Source organism: Mesoplodon densirostris, chromosome 16 (genome assembly GCF_025265405.1).
Source record: "Mesoplodon densirostris isolate mMesDen1 chromosome 16, mMesDen1 primary haplotype, whole genome shotgun sequence".
In the NCBI taxonomy this organism is placed as follows: Eukaryota; Metazoa; Chordata; class Mammalia; order Artiodactyla; family Ziphiidae; genus Mesoplodon; species Mesoplodon densirostris.
The window spans coordinates 76,027,628-76,054,369 of NC_082676.1; the positions used below are offsets into that span (position 1 = coordinate 76,027,628).

General features: G+C 41.7%; 1 protein-coding gene across 1 annotated transcript in view; it reads left to right on the forward strand.

Moving 5' to 3' along the window:
* Window positions 1-26,742, forward strand: part of PLCB4 (phospholipase C beta 4) — a 419,094-nt gene that overhangs the window by 292,294 nt on the left and 100,058 nt on the right. The window contains exons 8-9 of the mRNA XM_060120154.1: window positions 18,509-18,588; window positions 21,321-21,374. Of these exons, the coding sequence (XP_059976137.1) occupies window positions 18,509-18,588; window positions 21,321-21,374 (134 nt within the window). The remainder of the gene's footprint in view (window positions 1-18,508; window positions 18,589-21,320; window positions 21,375-26,742) is intronic.

A 26,742-nucleotide genomic window follows, 5' to 3' on the forward strand; every position in this document is an offset into this window, starting at 1 on the left:
ATTACTGCTGTACATCAAAGTGATTCAGTTATACATATATATACATTCTTTTTTTAATATTATTTTCCATTATGGTTTATCATAGGATATTGAATATAGTTCTCTGTGCTATACAGTAGGACCTTGTTGTTTATCCATTCTATACATAAAAGTGTCCATCTGCTAACCCCAAACTCCCACGCCACCCCTCCCCCAACCCCTTCCCCCTTGGCAACCACCAGTCTGTTCTCTATGTCCATGATTCTGTTTCTGTTTCTTCGATAGGTTCATTTGTGTCATATTTTAGATTCCACATATAAGTGATATCATATGGTATTTGTCTTTCTCTTTCTGACTTACTTCACTTAGTATAATAATCTCTACTTCCATCCATGTTGCTGCAAATGGCATTATTTTGTTCTTTTTTATGGCTGAGTAGTATTCCATTGTAGATATGTACCACAGGGGTTGATGTATTTTCTGCCTATACTTCACCCATAATGCATTGCCTGAAATAATCCAGTTTGGTTTCTTTAAAGTACAAGTGAGACTTTAAAGACACACATGGAGCAATCAAAATACAGAATCCTACAACTGCATGACTTCTTTCCCTAATCCTTTAGTTGTCTTATTTACATCAAGCTTGAGAAAAAAAATTTAGCAACTTGCCTTTAAAGAAATCTTCCCAAATATTCATCGAAAGAAACAACAACCCCCTTTCTTTCCACAAGCATATTTCACTGGTTCATGTAATTTTTATTACATACATAGACAGGTATGGAAACAAATGTAAGTAACTCATGGTAAGCATGCAAAGCAAGATCAAAAAGATACAACATGTTGGAAAATAGCTTATTAACTGTAAGGGTTTGGCATTCCCTGGGTGGTCAGAGTGTTTTGCTTGTTTTATGCCATCTGACAAGTCTTGGTCTGACCAGTGAAATAGAAGTTTTAAGAGGGTTTCTAGTACAGAACTTGCTTAGGAGTATTTATTTGAGATTGTTGAATCTGTTCTTAATTCCCAGGCTTTTATGATACTTACAGTCCAATGATTCTGAAAAATACACTTAACTAAACATTTAATCCAAGAAGATGGGCCAACCTTCAATTCATGTTCTCTCCATGGAGGACCAACTTTTACTCGTGGAATCTTTCCTGACTCTGAGAAAGCCATCTTGCTTTGTTTGTTCATCCACTTCCTAAAAGTGTTCTCTGGTATTTTTTCTTCTTATTTCAAGGAGGTGTTTTAAGAATCAATAAAATTTGACATGAAATCTGACTTTCTTAGAGTTAAGCCTTCAAGTAAATACAAAATGTTTTCACAGCACACAGGACAGTAAAATGATTGTGCTTTTTCTTTTTTCAGTATAAGATGTCACCAGTATAAAAGACATCTTTGTAGCTCAGCTTGTCTTTTCTTCAATCACCCCCTCTGCTTAAAGAGTAAACAAGCTTGCCTTGCCACTCTACCTCTTTACAAGATTTCAGCTCAATTCTATAGACCTTTCTTCCCTATGAAATAAATGTCTAACAGTATCTAAACCTCTTACCCACATCCTTCCAGTTGCTGAGTCTGCAAACACCCTCCTCCAGTGTCCTGATCAGTCCATTAACAAACACTCTTGTATCTAGGATCTAGCTGCTTCTAACACCAGCATCACTATAGCATTTTCCAGACCAATACCATTTCCCCCCCCTAATTGGCATTTGTACCTTGGCCTTGCCCCTTGCAGTCTGTAGCTGAAGGGATGTTTCTGAAATGTAATTCAGGTCACATCACTTTGCTTCTTAGAACCCTGCAAGGCTCACAGGGCCCAACAAGAATCCCTTCTCACTTCACTTCCTCATGTTGCCTTCATCTCCCTCTTCCCTCCTTTGTATTTCCTTCCAGCCTCAGGGACTTTGCATGTGCTGTTCCTTTTGCCTGGAACATACTCTTTCCCCAGTTACATGCAGTGAATTCTCCCTCACATTTCTCAAATCTCTCCTGGAACATCACCTTAGCTTCCTGTATCATCTCCCCTCAGCACATCTTAACTCCTTATCTTGCTGTATTTATCTTCTTTGCACTTCCACTATTTTCATGCCATACATTAATTTACTGCCTTCCTCCCTGCCCATGAAGGCAACATTCTGCTCACTGCTGCATACCCGACATCTAGAATATTCAGTGCCCGACATTTAGTAGATGCTCAATACATACTTGTTTTATTGAGGTCTTTATGTTGACTGAATCCATAAATCCTAACCTAGGCGATGAATAGGTATAACCCTCAAGTTTTTTACAGTTTAGCTCAAAGAAAAGCTAAGAGAATTATCTTTGGACGAGAAGCCCAAGAAAATGTGATTCAGTGATAGTCCAAAAGGTCTGGGATTCCATGGTGTTATTTTTAGAGTCACTTTTCAGGATGTAATGGGACTGTTGCTAAGAATCCATGACAAGCCTGGAGGTTGTAACCCTGGTGTCTTGGCATTTTTCCAATTTAGATCATTATTTTCTGCTTCCCTAAATCCTTCTTGTCATTCCAGTTAGAAAATTCAGCTTTCATTTCCTCTCCTTAAAAACCTTCTGTTAAAAGAAATTGCTAACAAATTGCTGGCACTTTTCCCTCAAACCCAGTGTGCATTTGGGTAATAGGTGCGTCTGTTTGGTCACATAACTTAAAATATCTATGAAAAAGCAGCCGCATGAAGGAGATATTTCCCAATTTTTTCTAAACTGTGTGTAATACAACTTTTCCTCTGAATCCTACTCATCTCTCTGCCCACTGTTTTACCATAAACCCTACAAATAATACCAAATATTGTAACAAACTTCTTTAGTTAGAAAAGCAACTCAGTTTCTCTGATGTACTTTTTTCTCTCTTGGGATACAACTAGTTGGGGAGGGTTTTGTCCCTGGTGTGTTGAAAGCAGTTCAGATGTCTTTCATTAAGCTACAGCTGGCGCTACACAGCAAAATGCAAGCACAGTCACTGTACATCAGATTGAAAGGCAACCGTCATTAAAAATTTCCACAAATAAGTCTGTTATTTTATATCAAGTTGAATTTAACTTTGCTTACAAAAATAAGCTGTTACTATGAAGTTCAAAATGCAAAGATTTGGATTTAAGTTCAGACAATTTCAAGACTGCTCATTATACTTTCTGCAGGTTGTAAATATTTGGCAAACTCCATAAATTATGCTTTGTAACCAAGTAAACAAATAAGCTCATGACCGGGTACTATAGAAATTAAATACAAAAATGTTATATGTTATTCTTGTAGACAAAAATGATAAGGTCAGGTAGTTTATTACAGGAGATAAAATCTTATTTTAGTCAATTGGGTTGAATGTCACAGTCGCTCTGCTGAACTTGAATTATGTTGAGTAGAAGAATTTATGCAAAGGTTCTTGGAGAAGGGATTTATTCTTCATTTTGCTGGGGAAAAAAAAATTAAGTTCATGCTTAGTCCGTCCCTTCTACTGGCTTTGCTAACACCCTGCAGAGCCCCGCTCCCCTCAACTAGTTCCTCTACCCCTAGTCAGGCACAGACCTACTCAGGGGATCAAACCAGAAGCCACACCTGGCACCTTCTTAAAAATGCAAATTCTCAGGCCTTATGCCAGCCTAACGAACCTGAAATTCTCAATTATCTGTTTTGTTTCTGTTTTTGTTAATTGGAGTATAGTTGATTTACAATGTTATATTAGTTTCAGAGATACAGCATAGTGATTCAGTATTTTGATGGTAATAGTTTAACTAGCCTCCCAGGGGATTCTGATGCTGGTTGAAGTTTGAGTCCCATTGGTTTAACATACAAATGGACTTGGTCAAAAAATCATAATGATTTTGAACCCAGACAAGTTTTTATCAAATTGATTGACTGCAGCATGCAGGTAAATCTGTAGACCTATCGATCACTGGTTAGAATTCACTGAGAACACAGAAAGCATGATTAAAATGAATTTGTTTCTATGACTCTAGAAAAAAAGCTATTTCTTAAAATGCAGTTTTAAAAATGTCACTAGCTTTAAATTGCTTTTCCATTTACCACATAGCTCCAGTTTTTACTGCTAGCAAAAACTGTGAACAAAAACATTGTGAACATAATGTATGTGTAATATGGGACTACACGTGTTTGTATGTTTTCTAATCTTTGGGGTATAATTGAAAGATGAGACACATGAGGTGGTGGGTTGGACACCTTGCCTGAGATGAAACTCCTGCCTCTAGAAAAAAAGGTATTTCTTAAAATGCAGTTTTAATTGTATTTATATGCCAGTGATTCTTAAAGTGTGGTCCCCAGACCAGCAGCTCCAGCAGTACCTGGGAACTTAATCTGAGATGCAGATTCTCAGGTCCTGCCCCAGGCCTGTGGAATCAGTACCCCCTGTTTTAAATAGCCCTCCAGATAAAGGCTCAAGGTGAGAACTACTGCCCTGCAAAGAAGCTCCATGAGGAGCGATTATATCCTTCTCTTGCAGAAGTCTTGAAGAACTTACGTTAACTGCTCTGCTGCCCAGACTCACCTGAGCTGATGCCTGCTGAATGCTAAAGGAGCTAAATTGTAAATCTGAACTTTCTATCTAGAGTCCAAGCCCCAATATACTAATTGATTTAAGTTCTTCACCACACTGCCTCATGGTGTTTTGAGGCTCAAGTCTGGGATGGTGTGTGTATGAGTGTGTGTTTTTCATGTTTCCAAGACTGAAAGTTGGCACGTTCTTGTTTTGTTTCTTCTTTAAACCTACCAGAATGCATGGGAAACGAATCAGTGAGGGGCAGTAAAAAGCCATCTTGGGCTTCCCTGGTGGAGCAGTGGTTGAGAGTCCGCCTGCCGATGCAGGGGACACGGGTTCGTGCCCCGGTCCGGTAAGATCCCACATGAGGGCCTCCCTGGTGGCGCAGTGGTTGAGAGTCCGCCTGCCGATGCAGGGGATACGGGTTCGTGCCCCGGTCTGGGAGGATCCCATATGCCGCGGAGCGGCTGGGCCCGTGAGCCATGGCCGCTGGGCCTGCGCGTCCGGAGCCTGTGCTCCGCAATGGGAGAGGCCACAACAGTGAGAGGCCCGCATACCGCAAAAAAAAAAAAAAAAAAAAAAAAAAAAAGATCCCACATGACACGGAGCGGCTGGGCCCGTGAGCCGTGGCCGCTGAGCCTGCGGGTCTGGAGCCTGTGCTCCGCAACGGGAGAGGCCACAACAGTGAGAGGTCCGCGTACCGCAAAAAAAAAAAAAAAAAAATAGCCATCTTAAGGACAGAGCTGTGAATCAGAGCAGAGCAGATGCATGGGTGCGTATTTGCGAGCTTTAAATGTCCCCATCTCACCTAGGTGTTTTCTTCTTGCCAAATAAAGATAGTAGGGTTCATTTGTTTAATTGCTGGGTTGAACGTGGAGGCCATCAAACTCTGGTTCATCAGTGAATCTGTGGAATGGGTGACACTTGTCTCCTGGGGCCTCCCACGACCACCTGTCATCTCTCTTGCTCTCTCTTCCTTCCTCCTTCAGTTCTCATGCTGCTCTTGCCAGACCATTTGTCCCAGGATCCAGTACTTCAGTGTCTGACCCATGGTGGTGCTCTTTGCACTCTGGAATTATTTCTTTATCTCTGTATTTCCAAAAACTGTAGTTCTCTTAGACCAGAAGTTGTGGACTCAGAGATGCCTGGAGCCAGGGAGATGATGTGAATAATAAAAGGTGCCAGGAGACAGATAGGGATGGAGTGGAATTTAGTGAAGTGGGGTGTGCATATACCATCTGGGGGCACTTACTTCCTGCCAGTTTTCCAACCATCAGAGCATGGCCCTGAGGTTGCTAGATTGTTGGTGGTGGCCATCTGGGGGCACTTACTTCCTGCCAGTTTTCCAACCATCAGAGCATGGCCCCGTGGGAGGAGCAAAGTGAGAAAGAAGCGTTGAGTGAGGCGTGGTGACCTTGTCCGCAGCCACACTGAGCAGGCTGCAAAGTCGTCTTCAACATTTGCATGGCCCACGCATTTTTATACAGTTCTCCAGTGTTTTCTGAATGCAAAAGGAGTGTTGCTCACGGTAAGGCATGCACTCCCACCACATTCTGGTCGAAAGCACGGAAGAGCAAAAAGAAAAGAAGCCCCGTGTCCCCCTTTTCCCCTTCCTAAAACCCCCACCCCCTCTCTAATGTGTCTTTTTCATGTGCACACAGTTTTCTTTTATACTAAGTTGGGCTCATGCTGTTTATAGAGTTTAATATAGTACTGTATTCTATCATTAATAGTTTTTATCATGTGCATTTTCTTGGTCTTTAAAATGTTTTCTTGGGCTTCAATGCAAGTCCCCATGACCTTTCAGGTGGGCATTTTTGGTTGTTACCCACTCTTGCTTCTTTAGAAACCTCCCAGCCTCTTAGGTACTTCTTTCAGAATGCTGTGATCTTCACAGGAGACATGTTTTCACTTGTGAGGGTTTCATGAACTTGAAGCTTCTCTAAGCAGAGACTCCATGCTGGGCCCAGTCCACAGCTGCTTGCTTTGCCCTAATTGCAAGTGTTATCAAATGACTCCATCAAGGGAATGCAGAATGAGTTACTCTAATTGCACCAGAAGTTTGGATTTCACCTTCTGGCCCCTGGGACAGAAAAATGTCACTAGCTTTAAATTGCTTCTCCATTTACCACATAGCTCCAGTTTTTACTGCTAGCAAAAAACATCATTGTGAACATAATGTATGTGTAACATGGGACCACATGTGTTTGTATGTTTTCTAATCTTTGGGGTATAATTGAAGGATGGGACACATGAGGTGGTGGGTCAGACACCTTGCCTGAGATGAAACTCTTGCCTCTGAGCACTATGATCTGGAACAAATAATTTAATAATCATAATCATAATAGTGCAGCCCACGGGCCAGATCCAGCCCTCGGCCTGATTTTGTGTGGCCAGTGAGCTAAGAATAGCTTTTAAGTTTTTAAAGGATTATTAGGACAAAACAAAACATAAAAACTGTGCAACAGAGAACTATATGTAACCCCCAAATCTTAAGGTATTTATTGCCTGGCCCTTTACAGAAAAATTTGCTGGCCCCTAATAATTATAATAAAAATAGCAGCAGTGAAATTTTAATTTTATATTGAATGCCAGACACTGTCAGAGTGCTTGGCCTGCATTATCTATCTCATTTAATTCTCACAACAATTCTGTGAGGTGGATTATTCTCATTTACAGAGAAAGAAATAGGTCCAGAGGGGTTGAGAAACTTGCCCAAGGTCACACAGTCAGTAGGTGGCCAGCTGGTGTCTTGAACCCAGGCATTGGGTCCACTGCAGATCCTGTGTTCTATCACACCCTCTGCTGCAGCTCACAAGTTGAGGAATAGCCTCTTCCACCTGTAACATTGTATGATTTTACTGTACTTTTCAGGTAAATGTTTAATGTCATTATTTCTGGAAGGTATAGTCATAGAGCAGCACTTCCCAAATTGGTGGCCCACAAAATGGATTCCTCAAAGAAGTCCACATATAAAGGGGGTTCTCTGGTCAAATGAGCATATGAAAGCCTTGTTTAGATGGGTTTCTTTACTATAGCACTCTCAGAAGCAGAATTATTCTCATACCAGTCTCAGCAAGGAGGGGGGATATTCAGCTATTTCCCAAGCATACATTCATTCATTCATTCATTCATTCATTTATGCCTATTGAAGGGACATAAAATCTTTCAGAACTACTGCTTTACAGAAAAAAAGTCAGCAGTGATGTCATAGAGGCATTGTTCAGCCCAATATTTTTCCAGATGTATCGAAACAATGTAATCTAGACATTCATTTATTCATCTTTGCCATTAACATTCTTTTGATTGTCCGTGTTTTCCTGCTGCCATGTTTCTTCCTTCCCTCCGCCTTTTTGGGGAGCAAGAACAGGGAAGGGTGGAATCTTTTCCATAAATGATAGGAAATTAGACAATGAAACTCAAACCCATTGATTTAGATTCTTTTTAGTACTTCTTATCTTGAAAGTCATGTTTAGTTTGTAGGATTACCTATAGATTTGATTTGCCTGAGCTGATAGGTGATGCTGCCTAGAAAAGGGCAGCCAGAGGCTCCTTGATTGATGATGCTTATCCCAGACCCTCAGCAGGTGGCTTTATCTGCATGTTGAGTTCTGCTCATTTTGGCATGGCTTAATTTGCCAGCATTGTCAACTGACACATGTCAGAAGGAAAGTGACCTCGGGGATCTTAAGTACAGGCATTAGCCAAAGAAACAACTTCATGAACACCTTTTAATTCACCAGCTGTTCACTCATCCCTTACCATCAGGATTTTGCAAATTTGACAGTTGAGACCAAAAATGCACTCTTACAAAACTGGTAGTTTCTGACCAGCATAAAATGATGCTCTTGGTTTTCTTAAAATCTTAAAATTCTTCTATTATTTTAGAGTTCTCTATATGGATGTCAAATAAGTGTTACATAAAATAAACCAAATATCTCATTTTCTTTTTGAATGATTTCTGGGGTTTGTAGGAATGGAGCTGCTCTGTGAACTTTGAGGCACTAAAGAACATCACTTATTGCTTACTGTATATTGTTTATGTAGAGTGAACACAAGGCATAAATGTATTCTGAATGTATATATGTATGTATGATTTCTTAGGCTGGATCTGTGAAATAAACTGATAACAGACAAATTAACAGGAGAAAAGCCATACAAATTAATTAAGTTTTCATTTTATGTGAACAGGGGCATCACAGAAAGAAGTGAATACCCAAAGGAGCAGTGAGATTTTAGAGTTTATATAGCATGTTAATAGCGGAAGGAGAGGGGGTGAAGGGTAGATGGTTTTTAAGGAAGGTAAATGGGCCCTTAGGAGAATATACAGGAGGTATGATTGTCTTGTGACAATTTCTATTTGGGTGTGGTACCAACTATTCATTTTCCAGAAGAGGAGATTAGTGTTGCTTCTGGGGAGAGGATTTATGACAACTGAGTTCTGTTGGGAGGCTCTGCTTTTAGGCAGATAAGGAATTTCAGGAATTCAGATGCCTTCAGCTCAAAATAATTCTTACACCAAAGTGGCATATTTTGGTGTGTCATATCCTGATTCTCTTCAACAGTATATTTATTGGAGTATTTGGAATTAGATGTGGTTCTTTGGGACAAGATTCTGTAGGTCCAAAAGAACATTGTTACAAGGTATCAGGTTGTCACAGGTAGAGTGAGCCTTAGGCGATGCAAAAAATTCTCTTAGAAATGATAGTGAACAGAAACCCATTTGCAATGGGAATTTGACACTTCAGCTTCTGGGTAATGACCAAGAATAGCACAGTGTCCCCTCCTTGCTGTGACTATTTAGAGATTCTTTTTGACCTAGTGTTGTCAAGATAACCAGCCAGGCTGACAGACTGTTTTGACTATCTGTGAGTGACTAAACTAATTTTGACTAGGGAAGTTATAGATATTATCCAGGCCCATCCAAATCGATCTTTCAAACACAGCCACCCATACCCATATATGGCAGCTCATTTCCTGCCCAAACACTGGTTCACTGTGCTGTGAAGGTGAGTTAAGAGTCAGGTGGCACTTAATGCTTAATGAATTCCCTTTATCAGCGACTTAGTATTCTTTGTGAGCAGAGAACAGCAGATGAAAAATGTATTTTCTGGAGGACACTCAGACTACGTCAAGGAAAAAAGGCCCTCATCGCTCCTGTTTTCTCCCCTAATTCTCTTTTAGATCTGAAAATTTCATGAGAACTATTATTGACTTCCTAAGGGCTTTGAGATCACTATTGGGTTGTCTGCCTATTGAATTTTTTTTTTTTTTTTTTTTTTTTTTTTTTACAAAACCCACATTGCTGTTTGGCCACCTACTTCAATAGTTTGCTACTGTGTGATTATCATAGGCTCATTAATTTAACCTTCCATCCTGGGTTTATCAACGGACTTTGTCTAGGACGGCAAGCATAGCTCCTTTATTATGCATGCAATTCTGTTCTGTCTCTGTTACCTTGCCCTCTTTCTCTGAGGCGGCAGTTAAGGTGACTTTCAGGTTTCTTTGCCTGATTTGTTCTCATTGTCACCACTGTCATTGCTTCCCTGTTGGCCTTCTGTCTCATGGCCATGAGGGCGTTTTCAATGTTGACATTGATCTCTTGCCAGGCTGACACTTAGTACATTTTACCTGTACTTCTTTCTCTCCTTATTAGGGCCAGGAGAAAGTAGCTGACATGAAAGAGAAAATTTGTTTTATTTTTTCTTTTTAACATGATATAGAAGTCAGTCTGTGATATATATAAACAAACATCGGTAGATCTGCTACTTAATTTTAGAATGGCTTTAGCATCCCCTATGAGCACATTCAAAGGGTAAAATGTTAAATTTTGTCAAGTGCTGCCTAAATCACCAGCCTCTTCACTCTCCTGCTTCTATCCCTGGGGTTTTCTAATTCCTGAGCCAGGCTCTGCCTCAGTCCAGGGTTGAATACTACAGGGACCAAGACATTAAAGACAGGGGCACTTAGCCTCTAATCATTCCTGCCCACTGTGTTGGCTTCAGCCTTGAGGCTGAGGTCTGATCACTGACATTTGGTGCCCTGAGTCATGCTATGATCATGTACCCCATTTCTGGGAATCAGACCTCTCTCTTGTTTTTGTACCAAATTATCTAATAAATGTTCTCCCAAGAAGCCCAGACCCTTCAGACCAGGTCTGTCCTGATGTTGTGTTCACCTCTCTCAGAACCAGGGGTTGGGGTGCTGCTACTTCTGGCAGGTTTCTGTGGGGCCATCTACTGCTGCCTGATGAGATCCTGGAGGTTCACCCACTCCCAAGTTTCCAGTGTCTGTGGAACATCCTTTAAGCCCACCTCCTTATGGTGGCTGGCATTGCTTTTATAATGCTCGTAACTTTCTTTAAAATACTTTAGCATCTACAGTGATATATGTGTGTGAATTTTAATCCAAAATAGAAGAATGAGAACTTAAAATTTGAAGTGTCTCAATTGGTAGTACTCACTCTCAAGGTGGTTAGTTAGCATTTGAAAAGCTTGAATCCAAAGTGATGCCAAAAACGTGGCCTCTGTGCACCAGTGCAGAATTGAATCTCTGAGACAGAGTTTTGGGTAAAGTAGAAAAGAATAGCTTTATTGCTTTGCCAGGCAAAGGGGGACACAGTGGGCTCATGCCTCTCAAAGCTGTATGTCTTCTCCTGGGAGGATTTAGTGAGGAGTTTTATAGCAGTGGTTCAAAGGTGGGGTTGCTGATAAGGATTAGGGTGTGTACAGGGCCTGCACTCCTTCAATCTGTCCTCAGGTGGTCACCTAATGAGCTTCTCTGGTTCATTTAATCTGGAATGAAGAATGCTAACATCTTCCATTTGTTGGGGGTTATGGTTCTGTAAAGAGCTCAAAGGCACTGTTATGCATATCCCTTGAAGGGGCTCCACAACCCTGCCCCAAGGCTGCATTATTGTTTCTTGGCTGCTCCTCCCTTGTCTCTGTATCCCCTCCCTTCCCTGTTTAGCAACTATGCAAATCTGCCCTTTAGAACTCAGTGGAGATCATGGAGGCTGGAATCTATTCCCTACAAACAAGAAACAGGGGAATTAGAAAGGCTTCTGTGCCCAGGAGCCCCACAGGGTCCTGCTCAGTTTCAAAAGTCCATAGGCCATTCATTATATATAAATTATACCTCAATAAAATTGATTAAAAACAAAACCAGACAAGTCTTTTCTCCAGTGGCCCCCTCTTTACCTCCTTCAAGGCTCTTTATCTCTGATTTTAGCACCAAATACTCTGATAGGTTAGAGTCACCTGGAGGACCTGTGAAAATTCAGATTGCTGCCCCACCCCCAGAGTGGCTAATTCTATAAGTTTTGAGTGGGACCTGAGAATTGGCATTTCTAATAAATGCTATTTCTGCTGATGGGGGACCACTTGATAAAAGCTAGCATAATGGAGAGTAGAACTATTTTTCCACTGATGGATTTCTTAGTGGTGTCAATTTCTACAATTTGTCTAGAAATAATGTACCAGCACTGCTACCCTTGTATGAACAGGGCACAAAACTCAAGCAATCCCAGATGCCTACTTGCTGTCTCTTGGAAATTTGTAAGAAATGCAGAATCTCCAGCAGACACTAGACCTACTGAATCTGAATCTGTACATTAACAAAATCTGAAGTAGTCCAAACGCACATTAAAATTTGAAAATTACTGACCTGAGCCAAATTTAGTGCAGATGGTCTAGTTTAATGGTCCTCAGTCGTAGGCTCACACTAGAATTATCTACATTGTCAAAAAAAGTAAATTGGTAGCCCAGCCACACTCAGATTGTTAATTAGAATCTCTGTGGTTGATGTTGAGGCTCCGGAAGTATTCCCTGGGGGAGTCTACTGTACAACAGCCTCTGGGAACTTCTAATCTAGTTTCTGCATGCCATCCACATAGCTTGCTTTCAACAATGTACCAGCTGGAAGTGTCCTCCCCTTGGCCTGCCCTCTAAGTTAAATGTTGACAATTTAATGCCAACTAATACCTTATCCTAACCAAAATGAAATGATATCATTTGCCTCAGTTACATAGACCCATAAGAGATACCTACAGTATCCTTACTTTAGAATCTGAGCCACTGCCTATATTCAGTGGCAGTCTAAAGCCCAAATACTGTCCTAAAACTCAGTTTCTCGTTTCATATAAAGATATCTTTATACATTGAATATTATTAATCTGGAGATTTGTGAAATGTTGTAACTTTACACCCTAAGACCCTGTGGAAGGAAATCTTCACTTGAAAAGCCTCATAGTTTACCCCAAGTACATGGAAATGAGTCTTATTGCCCTTCTTCAATGCCCCGTAGTCTTACAAGAATTCACAGTACAAAGGGATCAAAAGATGTATTTTGAATTATATCAATTCCTGGCTTATGTTGTTTGAGCAGATGAAAACTAATCACAGTTGACCCTTGAAGAATGCAGGAGTTAAGGGCGCCAATTCTCTCTACAATTGAAAAACATCCATGTATAATTTATAATTCGTCCTCCAAATCCATGTTTTCTCCATATTCACGGATCCTCAGTATCCACAATTCAACATCCGTGGATTCAGCCAACCACAGATCATGTAGTGCTGTCATATGTACTGTAGAAAAAATATCTACCTGTAAGTTGACCTATGCAGTGCAAACCCATGTTGTTCAAGGGTTGACTGTAATTAGTAAAGAAATTAGGCACCTTGAGAATAACCAACTGAAATATGCCCTGACTTTTTGTCTCCATTTACATAAACAAACAAACCCTGTATGGATCAAGGCTTATGAGTTACAGGTCCCACGAAGTTCCCATGTTGTAGGTATTTCAGATGGCCCATCCACTGATGATTTTCACAGCTCAGACAGGGGGAAGTTGAAAGTCACTACCTACAGCATCTCATCTCATCTTGTTTCTACCCTCTAACTTCCCCTAATCGTTCAGGTCAGAACTTCTATTCTAGTGAGTGCAGATTTGTTCAGCCCAGATTGGGAAGGCATTGACAAAACCAAATAGTGATTGGACTCTGTAAGGCCCTCACTAGAAGATTGGATATCCCAGCTGAGGGCACATGCAAAAACTTCAGTTCCCTTAGGAAACCATATCAACTCTTCCTCAGTGGTCAGTGGGAAGAGGTGCTCAAGCTGGGAAGACCCCCTCATAGCCCTGTGCTTCTCAGACTGGACCGTGCACACAACTCACATAGGGATCTTACCAAATGAAGGTTCTAACCCTGTGGGACTGGGGTGAGCCTGAAGATGCTTCCTGGACATCTTGATGAAGTTAGCCACCCCTCCGAGTGGCCTGAGTCTAGAACAGAGATTCTTAAAAGTGAGTTTGCAAAACAATCACTTGGAAAGCTCATTTCAACACAGGTTTCTGTTCCCCAGGGTCAGATTTCATAGATGGGGCCTGATGATTTGCATTGTAAAAGCTCCCAGGAGGGTCTGACTGCTGGTCACTGGACAACACCTTAGGTGGCAAGTCTCTAACTTCTGAGCCAACTTAGTTGAAGATGCCTCCACTGTCTCCACCGTAGCCTCCTCTTTGAAAAGAAACACCAGATGATTAGGGAGGTTGCTACTGAGTCTTCCCTTTAGAGAAAATTACACAGCAGATTTAGAGAGTGTCACTGAGTTTCTGTGATTTTTTTGCTTTGACAGTATGCTACTTTGACTAAAAACTAAGAAGCATGCTTCTGAAACAAAATCTAGAGATAAGATTGAGTTGAAGGAACAACAACTCTGCTTGAAGTGGTGCTGACTGGAAAACAACAGAACTAGTTATTTTAGGAGGACAAATCTATGTGTATAGAAAAAGGCTAGAAGTACAGATAGCAAAGTGTTGTCAGCTCTCAATATCGGTAATGGAATATGGGGTGATGTTGACTATTTGCTTTATGCTTTTTTGCTTTACCTTTTTCTACACAGGGCATTTAAATATTGCTTTCATAACCTTAAAAATATTTCCAAATGTTTTTAAAGGAAAAAGCAAGATATGTGCTCTGTAAATTCACATATTTTTCAGTTAAGCTTTGTTGTCTGTGTCTCTATACATTTGGGGAGTTTTTTGTTTGGTTTTTGGTTTTTGGTTTTTTTCTGTAGAGAGCATTTTTTAATTTCATTTTTTAATTATTTTTATACAGTTTTTAAAGGTTACTTTCCATTTACAGTGATTGCAAAATATTGGCTGTATGCCCGTGTTGTACAACACATCCTTGATCCTATCTTACACACATTAGTTTGTACCTCCCACTCCCCCACCCCATATTGCCCCTCCCCCCTCCCCACTGGTAATCATTGGTTTGTTCTCTATGTCTGAGAGTCGGCTTCTTTTGTGTTATTCTATATGTTTGCTTTTTAACAGGAAAGGGATTATTTTGTCTGTGAGAGTCCTAGTGTTTAAGGGGGAGGCCCAGCCCTTTACCTGGAAAGTGGACACCACCTGCATGATGAAAATCAGTTTAAGGAATCCCAGAGGAGAGGGTGAAAGTTCCCAGGAGAGAGTTAGGGGCAGCTCCCATTCCTCACTCCTTTCCCCTCGAACCATCCAGAACAAGCCCCCAAGAGTTCCTCAAAGGACATTTTCTTAGAAGGGCTGAAATAAGCTTTAAGTTAATTTAGACAGAATTGGAAAATATTGAAAAATGAGAGAACAATAACCATTATAGCCTCCTGGGGAGGTACAGAAACTGCCCATTTGGACACTGGAACCTAACTGATCCTGTGGGCTGGTTCCCCTGCATCCAGGCCACGTGTGCCCACTCAGGACAGCCGACCAGACGGAAGACACCCAGTGTAGTAGGAATGATACCCTGTGTCACCATGGAGCAGTGTGTGAGCTCAACGTGTGTTGGGGAATGATCTAGAAACATGCATCCTGGGGCTTGAAGACACACCTTGTGGGGCGTTATGTAGACTATTAACGTATGTGCTTATATTCAGCAATTCAAAAAACAAAAACCTAAGTCAGTTTTTTTCTGATTTTGTTAATCTGGAAACAATCAAAGAAGTTGATATGTATTTAGCTCACTTCTGGCACAACTTTCCAACTAAATTCTAGGGTTCTACTGACACCTTCTGGCATTTTATGTTAAAAACAAAACAAAATGCTTAACATATTTCCCACAGTCTTTTGGCCTTATTATGTCAGGTGTACATTAAGATAACAGACAGAAGGAAAGGTCTGATGGGAAAGAGACATTTGGACGAGCCCTGAATACAAATTTCCCAGACACAAAGGGCAGAGGCCGGCTGCTCAGTGACCTTGGACAAGGCTGTGGACCTCACTTTCAGCATCACCAAGAGGAGAAGCTTCAGGTCCCTCCCCATGCCCTTTAGGACTTGTGGGGATTCAGGGGCCTTTCTACTAACTAAAGCATAAGCCAAGTCACTGGTGTGATGACCTTAAAGGTCACACTCAAGGACTGTTCCATCACAATAAACAAACAAATTATTTTCCACATTGTATTTTCAAAAGATGGATGAATGTTGTTGAAGCCCCCTCAAAGCCTGATATCTCTGTAATTTATTTTAGAAACAACTAAATAAGAATGATCAGAAAGAACCAGCAAACAGTCTCAGAAATGATCCACTTTTTTGCCCCAGGAAACCATGGACTTCGTTTTGTGTTTTGGAACACGTAACAAGGCTTCACTGTTTCCCAGTTCATGCCAACCAAATTATTTGTGTTTTTTCTGTCTCTTCTTGGGAAACTCTGTGTGGGCCTGTTGTTTGTTAGGCCAATCACAGGATATTTGATTGTCCCCAGGGAGTTATAGTCCCATATTTATCCTGACAGAGGAAGTGAGGTCTGATGAGGAAAATAATTGAGGCATTTCTTCAAGGCTGCTATTTCATTTCTTCCTCCTCCCTCAGAACCCTGACTTCACCATCATGCTTGCTGAGGCTTTCAGTGCTATTTACAGTCCTCAGAAAATGGCTTTTTCTCTCTGTGAAAGGAAATTTTCCTCGTATCACTCCCAAGTCCCCCTTCAGAAGTCTATTAGGTATGACTGGGGCTCAAAGAGGAAAGCACAAACTCGCTTGTAGACTCACATCCATTAGGGTGGCTGCTATCAAAACGCAAGCAAAACAGAAAATAAGGAGTTTGCTGAGGCTGTGGAGAAATTGGAACCCTTGTGCCCTATTAGTGAGATTGTAAAATGGTGCAAGGGCTGTGGAAAACAGTATGGCGGCTCCTCAAGAACTTAAAAATAAAATTACCATACAGTCCAGCAATTCCACTTCTGGGTATGTATCCAAAAGAATCGAAAGCAGACTCTTGAAGAGATACTGGAGCACCCATGTTCATAGCAGCATGAGTCATAATAGCAACACAGAGATCCATTAATAGATGAACAGATAAACCAAATGTGGCCTATACATACAATGGAATATTATTCAGTCTTAAAAAGGAAGGAAATTCTGACACCTGCTACAACACAGATAAACCTTGAGGAGGACATTAAATTAAGTTAAGTAAGCCAGTCACAAAGGACAAATACTGCATGATTCCACTTACATGAAGTACCTTGAGTAGTTAAATTCAGAGAAACAAAGTAGAATGATGGTTGTCATGGGTTGCGAGGAGAGGGAAATGAAGAGTGGTTGTTTAATGGGAACAAAGTTTCATTTCTGCAAGATGAAAAGAGTTCTGGAGATGGATGGTGGTGATGGTTGCACAATGATGTGACTGTTACTTAATGCCACTGAACCAATCACTTAAAAATGGTTACAATGATAAATTTTATGTTATATGTATTATATCACAATTAAAGTTAAAACCACACACACGTATAGAACCCAGTCATCATCTCTGGCCCTCGCAAGTGACTTAACCCCCTGGCCATGTTAAAGCTGGTAATACTATGCAATGCTGTCCAATGGAACCTTCAGTGATGACAGAAATGTTCTTTATTTGCACCATCCAATATGTTAGGCGCTAAGCCCATGTTGGGTTTCAGCACTTGAAGTGTGATGAGTGCGACAGATGCACTGAATTTTATTTTTATTAGGTTTTAATTTAATTAATTTAATTTAATGAATCTTTATTCAGTTTAATTTAGCCACATGCAGCTAGTGGCTGCCATGCTGGACAGGGCAGGAAGACTGTACGTCTACATTACTGTCTATTCCAAAAATATTTTCCCTTCCTCAGCACAGAGCTACAGCAGTCAGACTAAAAAGCTAAGAAGGTAAGATGCTGGCTTGTGTGTGGGCCCAAGTTCTGTTTGAACCCCCAGTATCAATTTGCTTCAAAGCATTTTTCCAAGAGTGTGACTCTAATTTTTAGCAATTTGGTATGGCATTCACTGACATCAGTTATTGGACCCAAGGGCAGAGTGGGCCTTAATTCATGGGCCAGCCTTTTCTAGTAAAATGCCCTTTGGAAACACAAATTCCTTTACTGCCACGCACAGTCTTCTTCACTTTTCCTTGTAAATCCATGGAGTGATGTTATGAACTAAAACCAAGGTCCAAGTCCTTATACAGAAATCATGCAAGCACATTGCTCTTTGCTCTGGGTACCCTGGCATCGATGCCTGTTTTACTTTTTAAGGCTTTGCTGGAAAACACAGACAGGTAAGATAGGTAACAAATTCTTACATTGAAATAGTATCACACAATAAAATGGATGCACCTCGAATGCCTTCATCCTCTATAATGAGAGTAGCTAAGTATGTCATCATGTATCGTATAATGTTGCTTTAGAAATAATTAATATTGCCAGCAACTGAAAGGGGCTTATATTGAAACAGGGTGCAAATAGAAGGCTTAACAAGTCAATCAGCAGGCAGCCTTGCTTCGTGACAACCCAGTGTTTAATGACACTGTAGATGCCACATTTATCTTCATGGAAAGAAAGAAAGCTGTTTATTAAAGCATAAAATATGAGCGTGTGGAATGAGGATGGCTGAGTGGCAGGAAAGAGATAAAGAAGAGTTTATATTATTCTTCCACAAAATGGATTCGAGCTGTCTAATAAAAAAACACCCAATTTAACTCTGGCAGATTTGCTCACCAAGAACACTTTTTTCTTTCTCTTTCAGCAATGGGTCGAAGGCCTGAGATCCATCATACACAACTTCAGGGCCAACAACGTCAGTCCCATGACATGCCTCAAGAAACAGTGAGTTTTATTTGCATGATCCTTTGTTTTTGGCTGTTATCAAGCAAACAGTTAGATTAGGAGATGAAGGCTATGTATATGGACCAGGCAACATCTTCCTTGCCTTCACCTCTATGCTCCTGACCCTGGAGAAGATGTTGACCAATACACAGCTGTACTCTTCATGCCACCTGGCAGGGCATATGTGATAAGCCCACAGCCTGAAACCTATTTGAAAGGAATGCTTGATGGCAGAAAGATGCTGGAAACTCAGCTCCCCAGTATTCTCTGGGTTGTGGGCCCTGTCTTTTGTGTACCAAGACTGAGTCTGCTGATAAATAGCTCCGCATGCCCGGGACCATATTTGGTTGCTGATGTAGCTGGAGTCTCTGTTGCATGACACTGATAAATGGGGAGTGTGGCCAAGAGAAGCGCTTTTGCAAAAGCACCAATGGCTCCAGTGGAAAAGGAGCACTGGCCCCAGGGACTGTTTAGCACCCAATCAGGTATCCAAAGGTACTTTTGAAATTCAGAAAGCAGGCCTTCCTTACTTCAGCTCTGTATTCAAAATTCAGAGAGGACCTGCATGACATGGTAGGTTTTAACCCTGCGAAGTTATTCTTTCCAGTTGACATGAAAGTTACTCAAGTAGAAATTCTAGCCAAAGCCCAAATCAGCCTGTTTGAAAAGCAGTGATCCATGGAGGAGTGGGGCCACCTGTTATCACAGGGCCCTTGGCAGGCAGTTATGAGGTGCAGGAGAGAACCACACTGAGAATCTGCAGGGATAAGCCTGCATCTCTTAGCCAGGCCCAGGTCCAGCACCAAGGGTGGGATTCCTTGGACTTCCGGGCGATGAGAGGAGAGATCAGTCCTTCAGGAATTTTGCTTTTTACTTCTGGTCCCTTTGGCAGGTGCTTTAACAGCATGGAATCTGTGCTGTAAATCCCAGGTTGGCCACTTGGTTGCTGAGTCACTCTTGGCAAATGCTTAACCTTGTGCCTCACTGTCCTGATCTGTGAATGGAGGTGGTGACGTCACTCATAAGATTCCATGCAGAGGAAATAGGTCATGAGGAGCACCTAACTTGGTGCCTGGCTCCCCACACCTCCTCGTTCAGTATTAGTTATTTTGATTTTGATATCTTCCCTCCAGTGTTTTTCCCATTGTCTTATCAGAGGGAAGTTATTTAGTCTTGTACATTCCTATTTTTTGTTCAGCTGCTTCCCCTTGTCCTCTGCAGTTGCTGTGTCATGTTTTCTTAAAAATAAAGAGCAACCCAACAGATACTTTGAAGTTATAGAACCTCAGACTTTTGGCATGCCCACTTATGCCTGAGTGACCCAAGTCCTTGTATCTGGACACCAGAGCTTATCTGCCTTCATTGGTGTCCTGCCCAGATCCCTTTCTGTTGCTGGTGTTCACCCATTGGCCAGCTGCTGGGAGGGTTGGGTCACTAAGGGCTCACACCTGCCTGCTTCTCCAGAGAATTGCCCTCTGCCTACCGGGAGTCACTGAGCCTGGGAGATCACAGTCCTCCATTGGCATCTCTGCGGGATTGGTTCCAGGAACCGTGCTGATACCAGAATCTACCAATGCGAGTCCCTTAGAGTTGACCCTTCGTGTCCACGGATAAGGAAGGCTGACCCTAGACTCCTCCCTTCTTCTGGAAGGAAGTCCACGGCCAAAGAAGGCTGAGACAGTATACAAGAGGCCAGCCCCCTTGCCACCAAGCCTGGTGCAAATCAGACTCCAGAGCTCCCTGTGGCATCAGGACAAAGCTCCAGCTGAGAGCGCAGCTTTGTATAACTTCCTCCCTGCCTGTCTGCTTCCCACACTCCTATGGTTCTGAAACCATCCCCTTAAAAGTAGTCACGTGTGCTTCTAGGAAGCTTGACTTAAGACAGAAAGTTTACCAAATCATCATGTTCTGCAGATTGTTAGAATGTTATTAACTGGAAACAGTGAGAATGGGAGTCAGTGGCTAAGAATAGTCCAAGCACCAAAGGACAAATATATGTTCTGGGTCTCCATGTGTCATGAACCCCTGGGGAAAGCAAGGCGTTTTTCACCATCAGTTTGAGTTGATGAATTTCTCTGACTGTTACAAATTAAGGATCCAGATCCCTTTATGGAGCTGGCGTCCACCCATCCACCAGTTGCTGTGAGGATTAGGTCACTAAGGGCTCACACCTGCCTGCTTCTCCATCTGTATTTCACCTCACTTAGAGCAGGAGCTGGGGCTGGGGTAGAGGGGGTTCCCACTGTCCTCAAGACTAGGCTGGCTGGTGTTACCATGCACTTGCATTTCTTACCCCCTTAGTAGATTACTAAAGAGCAACAATCAAGGACGAAACCAATCATCAAATAAGTGCCTACAATTTGCTTTGCTCATGCAAATTCCCAATTTTCTGATTCATCTAGGATTGCCAGATAAAATATGGGACTCTCAGTGAAATTTGAATTTCAGATAAGTAACAAATAATGTTTTAGTATAAATAAAGCCTATGCAATATTTGGAACATACTTGTAGTAAAAATGTATTTGTTGTTTATCTGAAATTCAGATTTAACAGAGTCCTATATTTTTGTTTGCTAAATCTTACAACAGTAAATTCATCTCACAGTGTGTAATTGTCTCTGGTTTTCCGAATAAATGTTCTTTGTTTGAATGAACTTTCTTTTAAAGTTCTTAACAAGATTGAAGCTATTTCTTCCGAGAAACATTAAAACAGTTGTTACTGTTGTTTTCCAGCTGGATGAAATTGGCATTTATGACCAACACAAATGGGAAAATTCCAGTTAGGAGGTAAGTCAGTTATTCTTGTCTGCTCTGCACAGCCTGGGTCAGCCCTTGTGATACCAGTCCACAGAGAGAGCCCCCTACAAGGACTTGTTAATTTCTTTAAAGATATTTCTGAAGCTTAGTTTGAATCACATCATCAAATGCTGTGTTCAGTTTGTAAAAATCACTTATGGACGTAAAGTTGCATCTTTCTTCGGAACGGGTAGCGTTAACTCTGATAAATTAAAGAGCATCTGAAAATTTAGCAGTATTTTTTAATCTTCAGCTAAGTGGGTTTTCAGGATTCAGGTATCTTTCACCTACTTGCCCTGAACAACCTTTAACTAAAATTAAAGAAGTTTATATTGTGCACCTACAGTGGAAGTATATGGACATGTCTTAGGAAGTGTGATGCCTCTAGACAGTGCATCTCATTCTCGGCTTCACTGGTCCTCTGGTGCCCAGGATGAGTGGACTTGGTGTCTGGGTATGCTATCATTGACACCACATACCCTTCAGAGCTGTTGCTTACCCTGCCCAAGGTAACAGAGACGAGGGAGAAAATGGCAGGAAAGCCTGGGTGGAGTCAAGAATGAAGAGAAGATGAACCAGAAACGGCCTTCACACCTGTGCTTCAGTACTTAAGCTGATTGCTTCACCCTCTGAGGATTTCTCATGCTCCCCTTTTTTCTGCCTCTCCACTCCTTCCGGCGTTAGGGTCATGGTCTGTGGGTCCAGTTGGAAGCTCTTGCGACAGTAGTGATGGGAATTCTTTACCCAGCTCCCCAAGTATTTTTTTTTTTTCGTTGGTGTTTGTGTAAGCATTTCATGAAAATTCCAGAAGCTGAACTGGGCCCCAGAGCATCTGCTGCCCACATGAAGCCAGGGTTATATTAGGATTCAGGAACCTGAATTAAACATGAGTTCCCCAGATACCGAACCACTCTTATAGAATTCTCCTGGCTTGCCTTCAAGTTGACCTCTTCCTGGACACTTTAGCAAAGAAGCCAATGACAGATAACAGACAAAACCCAGAACTACTGGGTGGAGTCGTGTCTTAGAACTGCTCTTTCTTTCAGAGATGAGGTGGACAGGTCACCAGCTGCACAGCATTTGAGAGAATGCACTGGAGCTGAGACCCACAGATTACACTCAGCCATTTCTGCCTTTCCTTTCCCTCTGTCTCTGCCTAGACTTGAAGCTTCCATTCTGCATCCCTCTGAGAGTATCTCCATACTCCCTCAATGTCATTCTTTTCACGTTTGTCAGAACTATCCTAGAGGTCATCATTTTCCTTAACTCCATGTATTGTAACATTCATGGACTAAGGTATCCATGTGACAAAACTGATGTATCAATGGGCAAACAGAAAGCATACACATCATAAAGAAGACCATGGCAGTATTCTTTTTATTTAACCTTTTATTGAGGGCTTCCAGGGTTATCGACCTCATGCATCTGTTGTGGTCTTTACAAATCTATATGTAGGATTCTCTGCTTTTTGTTTAATAACTTACTAGCAAGTCAATTTTGCATTTACTTTAGAAGTTTAAAAAAAGCCCCACTAGCACCCTTGACTGATGGTTGTTGGCAAAGGCACTTTACACTGATCCTTATTTTATTTAAAGCCCTTTGCTCTGTCGAGAATAGCAAGACCATTATTTTAATGTATCTCAGCATCCTACAGCTATTACCAAATATATAGTGCATTTTTATTTAAAAATCAGTATTGAAGTAATAAGTCCAAACTTAGCACAGATAGCAGTGTGAAGACCAGAAATGTAGGTTGGATCAGTTTTTACATAACTTGCTCTCCTGACTTTTCTCCCAAGATAAGTTTCAGGAAATGGACAAAATAGAAACACATAGATTGTAATCAAAGCACTCCTAACGAGCAGTTCTGGTGTCATCTGTATACATCTTATGAATCAAGCCATTGTTACACAAGCTTGGAAGCCTTTGCTTATTCCAAAGATCTTTGTGCAGCATGTTCATATACAAAATTATTACCCCCTGTTTTGTAGAAATAGCCTAGATATTTTGTCTTCTTCTTTAGCTTTCTCTGATGTGAACTCTTTGGTGCCTGACAGCATTAACAGGTGTTTGACACAAGACATCTGTGATCCGGGGGCAGTTTGGCAGAGTTGATGGAAACTTGATACCAAGCCAGCAAAAAGTGGATAAATCTTTATGTGGATGAGCTGCCAAGGGCGAGATGGAAATTGTTCTGAATGTTTTAATGGATATGAAGAGTAAACACTTTAAAATGTCATTTCAGCACTATCATTCTGGAGTTTTTAAAATGGAAACTATTAGTGTAGTGTGTGTGTAATATTAGAGGGGATCTGGCTTCAGGGTCATTAGATCAGCTTGAGAGTGGCCCCTCCTTGTGAGCTGTAACCAAAATTTAATGTCCAGGAAGCTGCAGGAAGGATAAGGGAAGAAAGTCTTTACCTCCCTCTTCTCTTTTCTTTCCTTGTACATCATCTTATGCAGTCTGCCTTTCTCCCAAAGTTACAAACTCACACTCAGTTTACCTATCCACTCAGACCAAAACTTTGAAGGTCACTCTTTTGGTCACTCTTTTTTCTTTTTTTTTTTTTAATTGCTATGTCCCATTCCTTGTAACACGAAGTTGGAACCAACGTCTATGAGTAGAAGGAGTACCAAGGGAGAAGATGTATTAAGAGGACTAAGACCTCAGGGGTGGTCATAGCAACCCAGCTCCCTCATAATCCATTCACATCCTGAAGGCCCAGCCTGCCTACAATGAGGGTCATGTTCTGCAGGGGGCTTCATTTCATGAACACTCCTTGACTGTTTCAGAAGATGGTATTCAAACCATTGGAGAGATTGTAGACCCTTTGAGGGCAGAGTGAGACTCCCTGAGTTTCTAGGGTCATTGCTGTCTTGGTTGCCTATAAAGTCTGCTGGAACAGGGATTTAATCAGATGGACTGGGTACCACTTAAGGGTATTTGCTTTTCTAGCATTTCCTTTCGGGTAGGTAGTGTGTTTTGCTTCAACAGAAACTCTGAGCACCTGTAGCTATGAAGCACTAAGCTGTACTCTTTGAGGCTGTGTATAAAGGGTTGAATAAATTGCAGTCCCTTATACACACTCTACATGCCCATGAAACGCCCTCGATGGTGTCTGAAATGCCCCCAGCCTGTGATAAGTGTGTTTCTTTCTCTCAGGACCCTGGTTAAATGCTGGGCCTCCAATGCAACTGGAAACTCAGAGAATTCACCTTTGCACCACAACCTACTCGCCCCTAAGCCGAATCCATTTTGAGGCCTAAGAATGACTCTGAAAGCTGCCTGGAGAGAAGGCAATAAAGGAGCCCCATTCCCCCTCCTCCCCACCTCCATGGAAATGGTCTCTTCCACTTCCTTGCTCCTATTTTTTCTTAGAATGAGGGGAGCAAATTTGTGTTGTGGTTGCCCAGCCCGAGCCCCCTCGTGAAAAGATGGGCCTGAGAACGATCCCTTCTGACCATCATACCACCTCTTGCCTTTATTTATTTATTTACTTTGGTCCCTCGGCAGGTGGGATCTTCGTGCCCTGACCAGGGATCGAAGCCATGCCCCCTGCAGTGGAAGCATGGAGTCCTAATGATTGGACTCCCAGGAAAGTCCCACCTCTTTCCTTAATTATCTTCTGTTATGTCTCTGGGCTCTGACTTTGTCCTCACTGATATATTCCCATGTGGATTTCCCTCCTTCCTGGCCCTGAACACCCTATTTTCTCCTTCTCTCAGTTTCTCTATCTCCCACAAATGCTTGGACAGTCTACTCCCAAAAGATGTCCTTGTTCTGCTTCCTATCTCTTGGCATTTCCCCAAGCCCCAGCCAAGATTCTACTCCTATGAACTCTCCCTTTCCTCCCCACTCCACCCCCTCCCCAACACCAGGTTGTTTCACCAGAAAGGCTCAGGCCCTACACCTGCTACATTCATGACCATGTTCATCAGTTTTCATCTCCTTTATGAGGCCTGTTGAAACCTAACAGGAGCTCGAGTTAGCTGAGATTCCCCTGAGATTGCTAGGCAGAGAGTTTCCTCCCAGTTACAGATGCAAGACATCCCAAATCCTGCTGGAACCTGCAACTCTCACATTAACACATACATACTCTGTTTCAAAAAAAAGGCACACTGAATAGCCACTTTCCCCTATTATAAAGAGCAGATAAAGTGCTTCTCAACTCAGTCCAGTGTATGAAAATTCCAGAAACTCTAGAGAAGTGGGAAAATGTGGGCATAGCACCCTTAACCCTAGAAACTGGTTTACTTAATGTCATACGTATATGCTGTACCATGTCTGCAGATTTGTTAAAGAGAATTCATAGGCCTCCCTATATATGAATACAACTGTCTCAAACATTCTTAAAACTGTGCTTCTTGAAGTATTCTTAGACCACGTATGAAACAACAAAGCTTTGAATGAACACATAGCAATTCGTTTACCTACAGCTAGTTCTTCCCAATCTCTTCTGGGAAGTTGTACTCTGCAGTTGAATTGGTGCTTTCTCCCACTCATCAAGATTAAATGGTGGTCACTGCTTACATTGGGAACTTGCCTTCCACTTAACACGAATGGTGGAGTGCATGACAAGGTTGGGCATGGGAGGCGCTTTTACAGATCCTCCTGTGTTCACAGGGAAGGCGGTCCAAAGCCAAGCTTCACAGATGAAAGTAAGCTCTTGTCTTTCAGCGGAGTCTGGACTTCTGATTTAGACTTTAAGTTATTATCGTGACAAATCACCTGGGCCTCCATTCAGGGAGTGAATGAAGGCTCTTCGGGTGGCCGAGACATGGCTCAGAGTCAAGTATGGATTCCAGGGTCCAAGTCCTCTCCTCAATAGTGTTTGTTCTGAGTGTCACCAATTCATTTATCAGGAGTCTCTCTCCTACTTTTATCATCATCAGGAAATATGCTCCTTAAGGTGTTATCCATCTTACTAGCCTTGATGAACATGGTACTAATTCAGAGGCACCACCATTATTCAAAAATACCGTGTCCCAGGGGAATGCCAAGTTTCTGCTGAAATACTGAATAATTGTTCCCCTGCCTCCCCTCTCCTTAACACCTGTCACTTTCATAATAAAGTCCCCAATCCTTGAGGCAGCTGACATGTCAGAGTAGCTAAAGGGTGTTTAGCTCAAAACAACAAAAACAACAACAAAAACAAAACAAAACAAACAAATATATATATATATATATATATATATATATATATATATATATATATATATATATATATATATATATCTGATAATGCATGTCAGCTGTAGTATGAAGCCAGGTAAGGGCGATCACAGGCACATGCTGTGTCCTAAGGTACCTCCTTCCTTTCCCCAAGTCAAGATATTGTCACCATGAGGTTTTATTCTA